The sequence below is a fragment of the Mytilus trossulus genome, chromosome 6 (assembly GCF_036588685.1).
Source record: "Mytilus trossulus isolate FHL-02 chromosome 6, PNRI_Mtr1.1.1.hap1, whole genome shotgun sequence".
NCBI lineage: Eukaryota > Metazoa > Mollusca > Bivalvia > Mytilida > Mytilidae > Mytilus > Mytilus trossulus.
Genome location: NC_086378.1, coordinates 53,306,921 through 53,325,663, shown reverse-complemented (window position 1 = coordinate 53,325,663; position 18,743 = coordinate 53,306,921). Strand labels below are relative to the sequence as shown.

The window sequence follows — 18,743 nt, the reverse complement described above, 5'->3', positions numbered from 1 at the left end:
TAGGAGAGGCTTGAGTGCTCTCAAACTTGTTTAACCCAACAGAGGCTGATTTAAGGGAGCCCCCCTCCCCTTTTGAGAAAAAAAATTTGGCTATAAAGGGTTGCTTATATAGGGAATCACTGAGGCATGATGAAATCCGCCCCCTCTTAGGCAGCCAGTGGGCCCCCACATGTGAAAATTTCTGGATCCGCCATTGCCCAGCACATCTCTTTACATATGCCTGTCCGAAGTCAGGAGACTGTAGTTTAATGGCTGTTGTTAATTCATGTCTGTTATATTTTTTTTCATAGATTGTTTTGTTATAAATTAGGCTGTTAGTTTTCTTATTTGAATTTTTTCATGTCATGGTCTTTTATAGCTTAATTCACAATACAAGTTTTTCTCATTGTTGAAGGCCATATGGTTGCCTGTAATTGATTACATCGGCGTCATTTGCAATCAGGTAGATTTCATTTGCAATCATACCACAGCTCTTCATTTTTATATTAAAAAGAAAGAAAATGTATCCATTTAGAAAGACAATTAAAAAGAAATACCTTAGTATATCTATGTCGGAAAGAATTAAATGAAAATGTATAGCTGACTTTTATAGACCCTAAAACAGAATTTCAAAAATCCTTGAGTTATAGTTCCTGTCAGCGAAAAAATCCCACTAAAAATATTCCTGAGAGGGATGGACAGGCTCAGGGATCATTGACAGTCGAACAGACTGACAGATGGATGGACTGACAGACTGACAGATGGATGGACTGATGGATAGATGGACTGACGGATAGATGGACTGACAGAGGTAAAACAGTATACCCCAATTTTTTTAAAGCAGGCTTTAAAGCTGGGGTATAAATAAGGTAAATAAGGCAGCAATAGTTAGGCAGATCCATTAATTAGTCTCCTTAAAGTTTGGATTAAATTTACTCCTGCAATTTTTGTAAACATTGTTTCTATGTTACCATGCATGCAGAAACATATTAGCATATACTTATGTCAGACTAGTAAATCACTGCAAACAAATCTATCTTCCATTAAACAAATTATCTTTCTTTCAACACAGTCATAATATGTCTTTTTTAACTGTCAGCAATTTAAATTTACCCCCTATGTAAAATTTTGGCTTATTTTGATACCTAACAAGATTATAAGCTCATCACTTTGTAATATTATAAAGAGATCCCGACATGGTTTAAATTTACATAGTGTCAGATAAGAAAATCTTATTTGACGCACAGTTACTTCATAAAAAATCCTTTATTAACAAACAACTAGCAACTTGAGAGGAATTCAGTTGACAGGGACCAATCATTCAATAAAAAACTTTCCAATTATGTTGTATTTATTATAAGTACAATCATGGAAAAGATTATGACAGTTTAAACATTACCGGCACTTCAGTTTCAAGCCTCATGATATTGTGGTGACAGAAAGTCCGTAACAAACTTTCCTTGATAATTGAGAACACTTAAGGTTCACTTGCACATAATTCTACTATCTAAGTATGTACACCATTGCATTAAAGGAACATATTTAAAGCAAATAAAATGTTTAAAGAGAGACCACGACATTCAATTTATTTAAGTCTTAAATAAATACATCAAAACATACATGACGTCATTTCTTAGAAATCTGCATTTTAAAGTGTTGTAGTTGCAAGAGGGTTGTTATGAAGGGCATATATGTGCACAGATAGAAAATAAAGTGGTCTTTTCAAGATGAAAACAAAAAAGAGCTTGCCCATTATCTGTTTGACCAAATAAAGGTAAAAATTATCAGCTTCAGCAAACATCGCAAAGTGTGAAGTAAAAATTATTCCTTAAAATCACAACTGGTTCAAGGAAATCAAGTCCACCTTAATAATATCCAATGGTCATGTTGTATTTGATTTACAACTTTAAAGTTAGAAAATAAATCTCATGTGTGGATTTTCATTTTTTTTAAGCTTGTAGGTTAAAAGAAAACGCTCTGCAGAGCACAGCTTCAGTTATGACCTCGGAGGTCAAACTCTGAATTAGATACTGCTACAAGAATATCAAAACAAATCCTCCCTTTTTCCCTTCTCATATCTGCTATATTACATAAGTAATCAATAAACAAAAAGATGTATTATGCATTTGCTCTTCATTAAATAATTGACTGATAGTTTCCTATACCACAGGAAGAATCACAAGTAGCTGTCTTATTAATATTCTAGGCCAGTGAGGCTTCATCAATGCATGGACCATGTGGACCACATGCCTCCATGTTCATGATGTTCAACAATTTCAACAAATCAAACAAAAAATCATAATATTTCTTTACCTTTGAAGTTTTGGTATTGGTTTTATGTAATTACTATTGAAATCAAATCTTAGTACCTGTGCAATTCAATAACTTGATTAATAAATGTAAATTATTATTTTATATACTGCATCTTCAAAACCAACTTATTTACTCACAAAGTCATCATATTTGCTTCTCTGAATAATACATACTTGTAAAAATTGATTATAAAATTGTCCTTAAATAGAACCCAAAGAATTCATTCCTTTGCAGTCTGATTTAAATTAGTTACACTGTTTATTAAACACTTTTATTTCTATAACAAATCTATGAATTATTGATCAGATATGGACCATTATTACTTTTTATCTATGATAATCACAGAAAACTACCACTAGAACAGGACTGAAAAGTTTAAAGTCCAGGTTCAGGGCTCATCGATAGTGCATCATCACAAAGGAGTAGGGGCTATAATGGCCTAAAATGGCCCCAGATTTACAAGATAATAAAAGTTCTAACAGAGCAGATTTTTTCTACATAAATTATTAGAATATGAGTCAATGTTTAAAAAAAACCTGTTTTTATCTAAGAAAAAAAGTTTCAATGACGTCACAATGGTAGGTGCAAATGACGTCAAAATTGGAAAATAAGCAAAAATACAGGAATTTGGATGGTTTTTCTAAATTTTTACCACCGCACCACGCTTGCACCAATAAGAAATTTTAACAATGGGACAGGTTCATACATTTAAAACTTCGGATAAAAAATCTTTTTGGTGCAAGGTTGGTGCGATAGTTTATTTTATATTTTTCATAGCCAAACGGAGCAATAAAATGCTGAAATTTGCCGTCCAAATTGAACCTATTCATCTGACAAAGCTTAGTTTATATATTCGTATGCTATAGGAATTTTATTTTTATGTTTATGAATGTAACTTGTATTCCTAATATTATTTCCTTAAGAATATATAGTTAAACTTGTAAAAAAACAACCAAAAGCAATGAACTACATGAGTAAGGGAGTCTATAACAACTTTGAGGGCATTTTTTTTAATTATGAAATTTTAGGACATGCAATATCACAAAATCTGTACATTTCTTTTGTTTCTGCTAATTATCAATTCAAAATCTGGTTTTTGAATGGGGCAATCTTCTCTCTCTGGTAAATCCATGATTTATGTTAGAAAAAGGGGGAAGCAAAGTATACAAAATTAAAAAAAAAAAAATTGCGTAATTTAACATAATTGGCCAGAAACATGACAATTATTTTGAAAATGAAACTATACCTATTTCCGATTGGATGTGTCTTTGTTGGTAAGAGCATAGAGAACAATTTTCATAACATTTGGTGGTTAGAGAAAGGAAACAGCAAAAGGTAGACTATATATGGATAGTCCAACTTCTCATAAATAGAAACAAGTACCGGAAGTCTGTAAGCATCCTACATGTATGTTACCTTTTTAAATAGTTTTTGAATGATATTTTAATCATGTCTAAAAAAGAAGTGTAATTTCAAAAATGTGATCAGGTTTGTTGTTATGCCCCATTTATGGGCATTATGTTTTCTTTTCTGTGCGTCCATTTGTCCGTGCGTATGTTTGTCTATTCCTCCAATCGTCCTTCTGTCCTGCTTCAGGTTAAAGTTTTTTTAAGTAATTTAATCTTTCATTAGACTCAGACTTCTTTTGAGCTGAGTTTTACTGTGCATATTGTTGTGTGATGTTTTTTCTCTTTTCTACTTTGGCTAGAGTTATAGGGGAGGGGGTTAAAATCTCAAAATAACATGTTAAAGGTAGATAAGGTGTCTTCCTCCATCTTGGATTTGGAAATAGCAGAAAACAAGGTATAGATCTTTAATAGAATGTGCAAATTCTTAGAGTAGTGGCTATTCATGTGTAAGAACTTCCACTTAGATATAGAAAATGACATGTTTTATCATATTTACTGTTGTATTTTACAAAAAAAGCAGAAAACATTTGTTTGATAATTTGTTTTCCCAACTTTGCCAAATAAGGGCAAGATAATTCAAATTAAGGTTCTTTTACACTCGATTGTGTTAGTAATTTACCTATTTTAAAATGTACCAAGAAAACGGGTCCGATGACCCCATTGTTTCTTTTTCTTTACTGAAAGCATACTATTAAAGCCATCTTCTCATATGTTATCACAAAAACTCTATGGTGTAGATTATACTTTTTTGCAGAAAATTGGGTTTGCAATGCATACTCATACAAAATTTGACAATTTTGAGCACAGTGTAGCGTAAAAACAACCCCGGTGACCCATTTTTTTTATTCTTATTTTTTAAAAGGCACGATATAAACTACATTTTGGCAAGTTATTAAAAAAATCCAAGGATCATAATTTAGAAACCCATCTACCTTAACCCCAGCGATTTTTACACCTGTCCCAATTCAGGAGCCTGTGGTCTTTGTTAGTCTTGCGATTTGGGCATCCATGTATTAAAAATACATATTCTTGATTTCAACTATTTTGACATATATATATATACATAACGAACATTGTCATCATAATCAAAGACCAAGTCATACGTCACTAAGATTAGTGAAGGCGAAAGATAAACTAGTCACAGTTACAAGGACTACAAGAAAACAAATAAAATATATATAATAAATATAGAAAAAAAATTAAGAATACAGATAGTAGCATGTACCAGTTTTGTAATGCTATATAATGGATATCTGGACCTTTGAAATTGATAACAAAATGAGATGAATTCGAAAAAGGTTTCTTAGCACTAAATAGGTGTTCTTGTCGTTATATTCTTCTTGTTGTCGCTGATAAGTGGGTCCCAACCCAGCACTAGATGCACACTCTGTATTTATCAGCAATACCCAGTGTTTTGTTTTGTTTAAGATCTTTTAGTATTACTTTTCCCCTTAACATTTACTTTGGAGTTTGTTATTTTTTATAATTTGGATCTTAAATGCCTTTCTGTCTCAAAATATTTAAAATTAAATCTTGTAAAATAGAAAACAAATTGCCGTTGCCATGGGCAGAGATGTGTTGCTAGGGAGGAACAACAGTGATTTTGGCAAAAACATACATTTAATTATTTTTTATTTGAATAGTGTATAAATGTAAAGTTCACTTCATGCTAAACAGGGTTAATTTCAAATATAGATAGATTTAAGCTGTATAATAATCATATTTGATGAATTTAACTCCGCCATTATATTGGTTGCTAGGCAACCGAATAAACGAGTTAGACCCTAAATTCTTATATTTTCAGAAGGTCTATGGTATAGAGTTACAACATGACAAAGTAAATGAAATTTGGGGGTGGGGCCAAATATGGCCCTTATAGCCCCTAGTCCAAAGACCTTGTATTTGACTTTAATAATAATGACAGGAAAAATATATGAAACTTTCTAACCTCAAAAGTTTGATAGTAATACAATGTATGTTCCATGTTAATTATAGCTAATCAGAAAATTTACAAAATCAAATGTGTTGTTTAATTCAAATGCTTCTTTTTGTGTTGCAGAATAAACATTTTCGCAGTATCCAAGACTTGCTGAGATTAGGCATCTGGTCAAATCATATTAAAGTTTATTACAAAGAAAAAAAAATCTATACAGAATTGGCCTGAAATATGTGGTTCTAAATCCTGATGATACTTAAATCATAACATTGCACATGGTCGGTTATGCTTTTATCCTATTTGCTAATGATGTCTTTACACTAAATCCGTTGGAGATGTAATAAATGATATTTAAGACATGGGAACCATACTTTAGTTACTTGATAAAAGTGTGCTTTGAGCTAGATTTAAGTATTAAATAACTGTGAGTACACTTAGAATTGTGCTTTGAGTCTTTTTTCTTATTCGTTATTTTAATTTTGTGTACATGTGATGAGTAAAGACCTTTCTGACTGATTAGACATTTTTTTTTTTAACTTTTAAGTCCAAATTTTAAGAGACCCTTGTTATCATGCGTTTATTGGAGGAGGTGGGGCCCCTTGAGGCAGACGAAGCTTTTAATTTTGAAGTCCTCTTCAGCATTCCAATTTGTTTAGGATGGTAAATTCAGGTTTTTTTTACGCACAGCAAAGTAGTTCTATTTCATGCTGATATATACATGTGTATCATATACACCTGGTTATATCAGAGTTTAAATACTGATTATCGTTGCCAATAACAATTTAACAACACTTCAACAATGATCCAGATATCTTGATTTAAGAATTGGAGAATACCAAGCATGATCTTTTATCTTTCACCATAAAAAGATCAAATTAATTAAAAAAGTAAATCAACACTATACAACTTGAAGTGTTCTCATTTTTGTTCATTTTTATTTTATGGAATATGTTTTAAAATTTTTGCTATTGTCTCATTACAAAAGAGGTCAGAATATAGATGGGACCTACAGCTAAACTGGAGAGGAATAACTGTAATTTATAGTTATTTACAAATATTTGAACATACATTGAAGGTACTTGGTAAGAAATACTATTGAGGCAGATGAATATCTGATAATTAAGCTACAAACGTCTAGAAGAGAACTTGTTATTTTAGTGACATTAGCCAAAACTGATATATAAACCTGTTTTTACTGGCCCATGAAACCATGGAATAATTTCAAAACTTTAAACTCGAATAATTCAAACATTGGAAAACACTAGTTTTACTGCTATCCAAATGCAATGTCCAAAAAATAAATTTCAAGTCACAATTTTATTGTAGCTAGTTCACATCTTTTGTATCTTTCTGTGAATAAAACGATTTATTGCAAATTTTACCAAATATATCTTAGATCTTACTGATTATTTCCTTTTTCAACACAGTATAGTGATATGAAAAACACTGGCTAGAAACTGAAGATGTACATGCCATTGACATTGTCAATGAAATTAACAATGTTGTCTTAGGTAAAATAGCAATAAACAGATTAGTATTGGTCATCTCAACTCAATTGCTTTCTCACTTTTCTTTTCTGGCTCCAACGAGAAAATCAATCTCATTGAGATGACCGTCAATAATCTATATATAGTTATTTAAGTCTTTTGGGGTATGGTGATACTTAATTTTATACATAAATTCAAATGATTTAAAAGCAAATATGGTCCAAATGTATAAATCAAAAGTTTGAAATACACTCATAGATAAACATGACCAAAAGTTTGACATATGGACAGACATAATTACAAACAAACACACAAACAAACAAGGATTCCTTAGTACTCCCAAATCTCTTTGAGATATATCAAAATAATACAAGACCTATCAATCTTTTGAAAAAGACTATATTTTTTTTTAACACAAACTTATAAATCCAATGTTTAATTCTAAAGGGTTGCAAATATAGAGCATAATACAATAATCAAGAATGTGTCCCCAGTACACTGATGCCCCACTCGAACTATCATTTTCTATGTTCAGTGGACCGTGAAATTGGGATCAGAACTCTAATTTGACATTAAAATTAGAAAGATCATATCATAAGGAACATATATACTAAGTTTCAGGTTGATTGAACTTCAACTTCATCAAAAACTACCTCGACCAAAAAACTTTAACCTGAAACTAGACAGATGAACGAACAAACAGACCAACAAACAGACAGATGGACCGACGAACGGATGCACAGACCAGAAAAAATAATGCCCCTCTACTATCGTAGGTGGGACATAAAAACTCAATATCAATTTTCTTATGAACATGTTTTAAGTACTGCCTGGTATGACAGCTAAAATGTTATAGTTAAGTCTGCACTGTCACATCAATACACTTAATTGACCATATATTAATATCAAATGACTTACAATTCTTGCGATACAGTCTTTTAAGATACATTTAAATTCACTAAAAAAAAAACTGACCATTTTCTTTTCTCATTTTTTTGCATTTTTATTATTCTTTTGAAATTGTATAATATCTATTTAAGTGGAAGCTAATTGTTAAAAAGATTTCAACTACAGTGTATTCATTATTTTTGTGGATGAACAAATTTTGTATTTATGCAGATAAATATATACCGTAATCTTGACAAAATTCTGCATAGAGCCAGAACTTTTTACTAGATGATCATCTGTTAATTTGCAGTTTTATTTTACCTACTAAATCCACAAATATATATACCCCACAAGTCTAATTGAATCCACACAAAATCTCCTCCATCATGTCCATAGGGTCTAAAACATATCAATGAAAGGACTTACCAAAGTTCTTCCTCCGTTGGTGGACATTCTTCCATTTCCATCGTTAAATATATAATATGCTGTTTTTTGTCACTTTATATTAGATAAGAGATCCTAAAACTGCACACCTTTTTAAGTCTCTCACTGAATAAAGCTTGCTCTTTAATCAATTTTCTAATTTTACATATATATAATCAATAAATTTTGACTGTATATACATCACTTCAAAACTATTAATTTTCTTCAAATGTGGTCATTTAGTATAACAAGTGATTTAAAATGTATTTGATTTTTCGACTATACTAAAGAAAATGTACAATTCATGATACAATTCTGATGAACAGGCGGAATAATGGAATTGATAATGTCAAATACAACTATTGCTAAGGAACTCGATAGAATGCCACAAATTTAAATACAAACGTTTGAAAGAAAATAAAAGGTGAAATTTTTCGTTAGATATTTTATTTGTTTAACTAACAATTCACGCCAGGTTCCAATTATTGGAACATGTTTAAGTGTAAATAATTAAACAAAATTTAAATTTACAAGCAAATTTCATATCGAGATTTTATTGACATTTCCATTGTTTGGTTATGAAGGGATTATTTCAAACGCTTCCGAATTACTGTTTAACTTCTAATATTCACTAACTTTCAAATATTTGGATATTAATATGTATGACTGGGTTAATATGTTGTCAAATATTATTTTTTCTTCAATTAAAATACAAACTATAAGCTTTCATTCAACGCAAACAGACAATAAAGTAATTCAATTAATCAAATATGGAAATCGTTTTACCCTATGGGTACCTTATATGTCCTGAATTAGCAGCAATATTTTTTCATAAACAGAGCCAATTTATTTAAGTTTAAAACTGTTAATAGCTTTCACTTTTAAAAAGTCATATGGAAACCCCATTTAGATTGTATCTATATACAATTAAATCCAGTGAAAATCATACAATACCGAATCATCCATACATCAAAAAATCTTTTATTTCCGACACCGTCATTAAATTTAATTTATAATAGAAGTCATATTCAAGGTGATTGGAAAGTAATAATGCAGAGAAATATTCTCATTTTCATTTGTAGAAAACTTGATCTTATTATAATGTTATAATATAATACTTGTAAGTCTCTCAAGATATTTAAAAACATATTACGTCAATAAAAATACTTATGAAAAATTATTCTTGGTTAATAGACTTCAATATGTGCAAAATTCTATAGTGGGTAATCAAAATATTTATGTTTAAAATTGTGTTCTATTGCAATTCATCTTTCAATGCCAGGTTCTATTTTCATTTTTTATTGCATCTTTAAAAGAATATTATATTTTAGGTTTTAAAGCCTATAATTAGGATAATTATATTTCACAGATAAACAATTTTGTAGTATTTCGATAAGGGTTTAATAATTCTTAAAAAAGAGTTCTGATGTTTGATATTTGTTATTTTGAAGGGGCATAACTCTTGTAAAAAAGTTCATTGTCCACCAGTATAGAAATTATCTGAGATATTGCTTATACTATAAAAAAAGAGGCAAAAATGCACCTGTGAGACCGCTAATGAGGCCAATTTCCATAAATAAAATATTTCCAAGGGCATTACTCTTTTAAAAAAAAAGTCATGATCGTCCAACATCGTCCAACATTACAGAACTTATGTATACAAGATATCACTGATCCTAACCTAACGTTTTATAAAAGCTGTCAAAAGTTGTACCTGTGAAAGCACTAACAAGGCCAGTCTGAGGGGAAGATACCTGGTATTTCCATGACCCCAGCAATCAATATTCAATGAAAGATTCAATATGAAAATAAGAAAACATGGTATGATAATATAAATTCCAGGGGGGCTAGGATGAAATTTGAAAAAAAATAGGCAGGACAGGAGTTTTGAGTTAAAAAAAAAGGCAGGATGAGACACTTGCAAAAAAAACCCCAGATGCTCCGCAGGGCGCAGCTTTATACGACCGCAGAGGTTGAACCCAGAACGGTTGGGGCAAGTATGGACACAACATTCAAGCTGGATTCAGCTCTAAATTTGAATTGTGATTAAATAGTTGACACAGCATAGGTTTCTGACACAGAATGAATGTGGTCTAATGAACTTAAAATTTTTGTTTTGCCTTTGAGCAATTCACTATGCTGTCGAATATTAATCCTCTCAAAAAAATGTTTGAAAAATTTTCTTTTTATTTATGAAATTTCAAATGAGAAAAATTGAACCCCTCCTCCCCAATTTTTTTTTCACATCCCCCCTATACTTTATTCCAAAACCGATCTCAATTCAAATTTCTAATGGAGTTTGCAACAATAACCACTCATTTAAATACATCATAAAATATCAAAATGTAAAAAAAGTGCTTGTTATCACTGAATGGTAAAGATTGTTTTAATTTATCAGTTGGTAGTAAAAGTGAATATACATTATATATTGTATAAAACATTGATTCAAGTTGATTCAACTACTATTCTGGAAAAAGAAAGATAACTCCAATTGAAATTTCTTGCTATTGCGCAAGACTGTGCAATTGAAAATACTTGCTATTGCACAATACTGTGCAATTGAAGATTTCTTGCTATTGCCCAATACTGTGCAATTGAATATTTCTTGCTATTGCACAATACTTAATATAATAATTTTAGATCCTGATTTGGACCAACTTGAAAACTGGGCCAATAATCAAAAATCTAAGTACATTTTTAGATTCAGCATATCAAAGAACCCAACTGATTCAATTTTTGTTCAAATCAAACTAAGTTTAATTTTGGACCCTTTGGACCTTAATGTAGACCAATTTGAACTTAAGTTATAGCAGCTACTGCATCTAGTAATAAAATTAAAATAAGTGCTATAAGTAACTTTTAATGAATGACGTTTGCTACTTATGAATCTTGACTCATCTTCCAAAAAACTGTTTTTGATAGATTTATTACAGTCGATTTCATTAAGTGAGTAGCCAAAGGTTATACCTCTTTGGTTAGTTTGATTGTTAGCTGAACCTTGAAGTCATTGTAAGGTCAGGTATACTACCCTCCTTTCGAAGTAGCCTAGTCCAACATACATATATATATTGGTTATCTGTTATACCAGTTTACTCTTAAAGGAGGATAGCTTACCTGACCTAACAATGACTTAACAGTTCAGCTGACAAGCAACCTTACCAAAAATATTACATTTAGCTACAAACTCAATGAAATCCGCTATAAAAAAATACCAATAGCAATGCTTACTATAAAAAAAATCAATTCCACACACTAAGAAGTAATTACCAACTGTTATATCCATAATCTTTTTGTAGCGATTGGTGGAAGTACTGATACATGTTCGGAGGTTTATGCAGGTACCAAAGCATTAACTGCACCAGAAACAGCAGCTGTAGGAAAACTAATGCGTGATATTCATTGCCACACAATAGCATACCTCGACATTCATGCTTATGGACAAATGTGGTTATGGCCATGGGGATATACTGCTGATGATTTGCCATCTGATCTCGAAGATTTGGTCAGTATGAAAATAACGTTATAGATAGTATCGTGACACCAGTTTGCCTGATGTTGGTTGCTTTGTTCTTTAGGTTAAAACTATAACAAATTTTATATTTTTAAGAAAGTTTACACACTCAACATTGAATATAACATGCAGAAAAATCCATTTTAACCCTTAACTTTATAACCAGGAATACAAAGATGAATTGATGAGTTATCGGAGATTTTTCTTTTAACTGCATTTCTTGCAAGTCATTATAGAGGGGGGATGGGACCTTTATCGGGACTCCGGAAATCTTTTTTTCTGATTTCGGGACGTCGGGATTTACTTTATTTAAATTCGGGACCTCAGGATTTCGTTTTTTTAAGTTCGGGATTTCGGGATCGGGATTTCGTTGTGTGTGTGAATTTTTTAAACCATTATCTTCAAAACAGGGACCAAAACTCCCAAAATCAATACCAACCTTCCTTTCATGTTCATAAACCTTGTGTTTGAATTTCATAGATTTCTATTTACTTATACTAAAGTTATGGTGCGAAAACCAAGAAAAATGCTTATTTAGGTCCCTTTTTGGTCCCCTAATTCCTAAACTGTTGGAACCAAAACTTCCAAAATCAATCCCAACCTTTCTTTTGTGGTCATAAACCTTGTGTCTATATTTCATAGATTTCAATTAATTTGAACTTAAGTTATAGTGTGAAAACCAAGAAAATGCTTATTTGGGCCCTTTTTGGCCCCTAATTCCTAAAATGTTGAGACCAAAACTCCCAAAATCAATCCCAACTTTCCTTTTGTGGTCATAAACCTTGTGTTAAAATTTCATAAATTTCTATTCACTTTTACTTAAGTTAGAGTGCGAAAGCTAAAAGTATTCAGACGACGACGACACCAACGTGATAGCAATATACGACGATTTTTTTTTTCAAATTTTGCGGTCATATAAAAAGTCAGGACGACAATTTAGGTAAAAAAAGTCAGGATATATATACTAAAAAAAAAAAAATGCAGGACCGAACAGAGTGAAAAATAAAAAGGATGGACAGAGATTACAGCTAAAAAAAAATGCAGGACAAAATTTTTCATCCTTAAGCCCCCCCCCCTAAAAATGAAAGGGTGCATGCTCCCTTAAGTCTAAAATGACAAAATTGCAATAATAAATGCACTCAATAATTTCTGAATTTACAGTATTGTATTCAACCCTTTCCTCAATGGAGATTTTTTTTTACATACTTGATTCACATAAGATGTTTCAATAAAATGCTGAAAATATGCTTAGAAGTATAAATTTTATGCAGACATTTCATAGTCAAATCCTTTCAACTGAGGCACTTCACGTCATTATGAAGGAAAGGGTTAATTTACTTACCCTGGGTGATCTTTATCATCAGATGAACACTTAACAATGCATTCTGGGAGCTGGAGACCACAGCAGGAGTTACTTCTTCTCCTTCTCTCTTTAGTCTTACTTGATGAATACACTTGCTGTAAATGGTTGGCAACAGACTCTCCACATGCTGTTTTTAAAATCTGAAATGACAGCTTTTTGTTAATATCATACATAACAATATTTGTACATGTATCTAATGTTGCAGTAGGATTGATTAAATAACAAAAATGCATGCACTGAAATGTTCCTGCTGAACAGATCATAATTGAATTTGAAGTCTTTGAGATAATTAATATTTAACTACTAGAGAGAAAGATACCAGAGGGACAGTCAAGTATCACATAAACTTAGCTTTATCTATGTATATATATATGTCAATGATCCATGCAAATGTGGGTAAAGACCAAACAGCCTATTGTTAATATACATAAATCAACACTACTTGATTGTGACAGGAAAGCTCTATGACGTTGTGACTAGCTCATTAAAATGCAGAAAATACGAAAGTCCAATTACGCGTATTTGACGGATTCTATTATGATGAACGCATCAAAATACGTTAAGGATGTACTACTGTAGGTCATCTAAGGTAAAATTAAATAAATCAAGAATTCAAAATTGATACCATAAGTTGGAAGAGTATTAATTAAGGATCAATATAAGCTAAAAATTGAAAAATATTGATAGGTCATGAAGCTCCTTTTCGAGATATTTGATTTATAAAATATGACTGGAAAAAGTTGACTTGGTCTTTTACCTTTTATTTGCATTGGCCTGATTGGTATTATTTGGGTCTGAAATCAAAAGAAAGAAAATCAAGAATCTGCTTAAATTTTGTCAAATGACCTTTTAAGAGCTACTAAGTCTTATGTTAAAAGGTAAATAGGTGTTATGGGGCAAAATATTTTACCTTGTATCGTATGGAAAACCACCAAGGAGTTCAAACATTTGACACTTATTCCAAAACCTCACCTAAGTACATCGTTAAGTAAAATAAAAATGTACACTTTTAAAGTTTACAATCATTCTTTATACCAAATATAATCCATTGCTGAGAAACAGACCAAACAACTTAAACATTGAATTGAACAATGAACCATGGCAATGAGGTCAGATGAACCTTAGTGTCAGACAGACATGTCTTCCTATAACTATGTACATGTATATACCAAATAATCGGCCTCAGTGAATATCAGTTTTTCAAAAGTCAATAAAAACCGCATATTTACCTCATCAAAAGACAGTAATTGTATAATATTGTCCAGAGTCGAATTTTATATTGCACGAGATTGCGAGTGCAATTTATGTTCTACGAGGGACAATATTCCCCAATATTCATGCAATAACCCTTTTATACACCTTATCGCTATTTGTCCGCCATTACTAGACATCACACAAGTTCCCGTAAAATTTTGACGTCATAAAAGAAAATATCTGACGCCACAATGGAAAAGAGATTGTTGTATGACGTCAAAAGTTCAAGCGGGACAGATTCTCGGGTCAAGCGGGAATAGCGATAAGGTGTATTGTATAGCAATATAATATTTGAAAGTAAAAACTGGTTCAAACTAAGATTGAAAAGTTGATGACATCATTAATTGTGAAGATTTATTGCACTAGTGCAATATTAGAATTTTTTGCACGCTTTCTTATAGTATCGTAGAAACAGACTTAACTCCAAAAAACTTAATGTTACCCATGTATCTAAAGTTATAAAATAACCATGAATTTTATATGGGTATCTTTTCATTTCTAAATTATTTCTATACATTCTTTATCTATAATTGTCTCCTCACATATGTAAGCATCATAATCCACAATTATGTAAAGTGTCACAATCAGGATATTAAGTACAAAAACATATCCAATGGGTTGAGAAACAGACATATCAAATTCACCATTGTGTAGGTAAAAGTTGTGTAGTAAAGATTTCAGTTTTTCATTCTCACTTCTCTGTAAGTTTAATAGCAATTTTTCTTTTATCAGAGCATATAACCCTGTCATTAAATTTTGAATAGTGTCAACATACACAAGAGTAATGCGGAAAGTCAAGTTACTGTTAAACTTGAAAATAATAAGACAATTAATAAATGTAAGATGCTTTAATGGTCCAAAAATTTCTTAACAAATGTTTCATTTAACATTCTTAGAGTTTAAAATACTGTGAAAATACATGTACATGTACCTTGTTTGATTTCATCCTACCTCCTCCCTCCCCCCTACAAAAAAGATAAATATTTCCATAGTTATATAATTTTTAACTTTTAACTAACTTTACTTCATGTATTGTAATTTTGTAGAATTTTTCAATTAAAAAACAAGTGCCAAATAAATATACTTGATATAGTGTTCGTTTTTTTGTGTCAGAAAATTACCAAAGAGAGATAACTCTGATTTAAAAATAGAAATATATGGAAATCAATTGAATAGAATTGCAAAATATAAACAAGCTGGGGACACAGGTATCTAGATCTATCTATCATTGAAGACTGGTATGTGTGTCTTTTAGCTATTTATGTTGGGAATGTCTGTACCATTGATATATACATCTCCAATATCTCCTTTTAATCATATTATTATTACCTCTGTAATTATAACTATTCTGGAGATTCTATTCTGTATGTTTGATTATTAATAAATTGCTGAAATAAGTGATAATTTTTTTTTTATATTTGTTCTAGATAGCAATATATACCATATTTTTGCACCCATACTTAAGGTGGTACCCAACACTTTCACTAAAATTAATTTGGATCGTTTAATTTTCATAAAATTTTGTCAAAATATTTACTTTGACCCTTTAACAAAAATATAAAAATTTTAAAATTTTTGAACCAACCGTTTTGTCCAAAAAAATACACTGGTTAAATAGTAGTTTGACAAACTCCATTTTTGATCATTGAGAAGCTTAATATTCGCTTTACAACACAACGTAATTAAAACGTTATGCTGATTTTACAGAGTTATCTCCCTGTAGTGTTAGGTACCACCTTAAATGCTTCTAAGTCTTGGCAACTTGCTTTCTGGTTTGTTAGGAATTTAACAACCTTATTGTTGTAGGGTCAATAATGAATATAAATGGTAATTCCCCGTTTGAATGGTTTTACACTAGTAATTTTGGGGCCCTTTATAGCTTGTTGTTCGGTGTGAGCCAAGGCTCCGTGTTGAAGGCCGTACTTTAACCTATAATGGTTTAATTTTTAAATTGTTATTTGGATGGAGAGTTGTCTCATTGGCACTCACACCACATCTTCCTATATCTAATTAAAATGTGTGAGAAAATGCAAGGCTGTAAAAATTCATATACTTTAAATGGTACAAAGGATTGCTTATTTGAGATGGTTGCAAATTGATGTTGGATTTAGTAGAGCATGGTGACAAGTTCAGTATTTCTTCTTTGTTATAGTGTTGGCCGTCTTACTGATGATCAAGTATGCCACTGTTACACTACCATATGGTTAGGTAGCTGTATTGCAGTCTTGTAAATACATTTGTACTTGGCACCTTTTCTCTGGATTATTTCAATTTTATGGCTTTGTTGTTCCTGCCAGGGATCCCAGACACAGCACAATATTTTAATTTTGGTCAGCCATATGATGAGTAGGTAAGTTCTTTTGTTTTATGCACTGTTTGTTTTTACATTTCTTTTAGTAAATCATAGAGATGCATTTGTGATGTTATTATATATACATGAAATGAGTTTCATGCTAAGATTGTAGGTCAAAAATGGTAACCCCAAGATAGTTAGATTATTTGTTGATTTTTTGCATGATTTCATATTTGCTGGGTTTGAATGACATCAACTATTCTTGCTCTCATTGTTCCAATTCATGTAAGTCTGAGCAGAGACATTATATACTTATATTGATGTTTATGTGTCTCTTGCTTATAGTCTGAATGAAGGCTATTGCACCCAGTAAGTAATGATATTGTAAGATACACAATAATATCACAGCTGCAAAGAGGCGAATATAACAAAATATTCAAATACATTGAAATTTCAAAAGAAGTCAATTAATTCAGGGCTGTAACTAGCCTCTTTTAATAATGAGGCTAAATATATATTTGCATGGGCAGAACCAGGCAAATTTTTCTTTAGGTAAGGGCTCTTGGGTTAAGGCTAATGGGTCAAGGCCCCCAAAAGCTTGGGAAAAAATTACCCTGAACCCTTTCTTGATCTAAAATGGAAGTTTGGTTTAATTATGTATTCGACAATGTTCTGATCTCACAGGAAAAAATATAGATTCATTGTACGACATTTAATATTAGGGACAACATCATAAGACAGATATATGTAGGATAAAGTAAAATTCATAATTTACATAGTTAATTAGTGCATGTAGTGTGTGGCTGCTGGTTTTGAGTTTCGGCTTGCAGAAAAGCATATTTTTACTAGTCATGTTATTTTTAAATTAAATGTTAAAATTACTGTTTAAACCAACTAATTTTCGCCAGTGATTTATTTTTGCAACTTCGAAAATTAACACCAATATAAATACTATTGGATGCCAAATGGACTTTTAATAGGTGCTGATTCGACAAGATGCAGATATAGCAGGATGCCGATTTGACTTTTATCTAAAGTTGCCAATTTGACCTGGTATTGATTTGACTTGTACCCAACTGTATTGACCTTTGTTGTAGGGTTTGTTTATTGTTGAAGACCCTCTAGCAACTATCAAGATGAAGAACAGAAATAATTAAAGGGCTACACTGATCTACACTGGGCAATGTATTTTGTAAATGTTTTTATTTTTTAAGTTTTCCGATTGTACTGCGCTAATCTGTTAATTTACCAATCAGATGTTATTGTATATATTTATTCATACTTTTCCAAAAGTTTCTTCATGTATATTATCACTAATAAAATTGAGAAAGGAAATGGGGAATGTGTCAAAGCGACAACAACCCGACCATAGAGCAGACAACAGCCGAAGGCCACCAATGGATCTTCAATGTAGCGAGAATTCCCGCACCCATAGGTGTCCTTCAGCTGGCCCTAAAAATTTGTATACTAGTACAGTGATAATGGACGTCATACTTAACTCTGAATTATACACAAGAAACTAAAATTAAAAATCATACAAGACTAACAAAGGCCAGAGGCTCCTGACTTGGGACAGGCGCAAAATCGTGGCGGGGTTAAACATGTTTATGAGATCTCAACCCCCCCCCCCCTATACCTCTAGCCAATGTAGAAAAGTAAACACAACCAATACGCACATTAAAAATCAGTTCAAGAGACTAAGACTATAAGTTGTCACAGATTACCAAGAAAAAATAGCCAGAAAATTGAAAACTCAAATTGAAAATTTATGTGCACCCTCAGTGTTACATGCACTCGTCTCAGAAATTTTTTTTCCTACATAAAGGTATATAGGGGGGGGGGAATTCTGAGACGAGTGTCTGTGCTCAGTCCGTCAATGTACACCAA

General features: G+C 31.5%; 1 protein-coding gene across 2 annotated transcripts in view; it reads right to left on the bottom strand.

Annotated features, from left to right (window-relative positions):
• LOC134721523 (uncharacterized) overlaps positions 1 to 18,743 on the bottom strand; it is an 80,707-nt gene that overhangs the window by 61,202 nt on the left and 762 nt on the right. For both annotated transcript variants that reach the window (XM_063584604.1, XM_063584606.1), the window contains exon 2: positions 13,289 to 13,449. In XM_063584604.1, the coding sequence (XP_063440674.1) occupies positions 13,289 to 13,449 (161 nt within the window). The remainder of the gene's footprint in view (positions 1 to 13,288; positions 13,450 to 18,743) is intronic.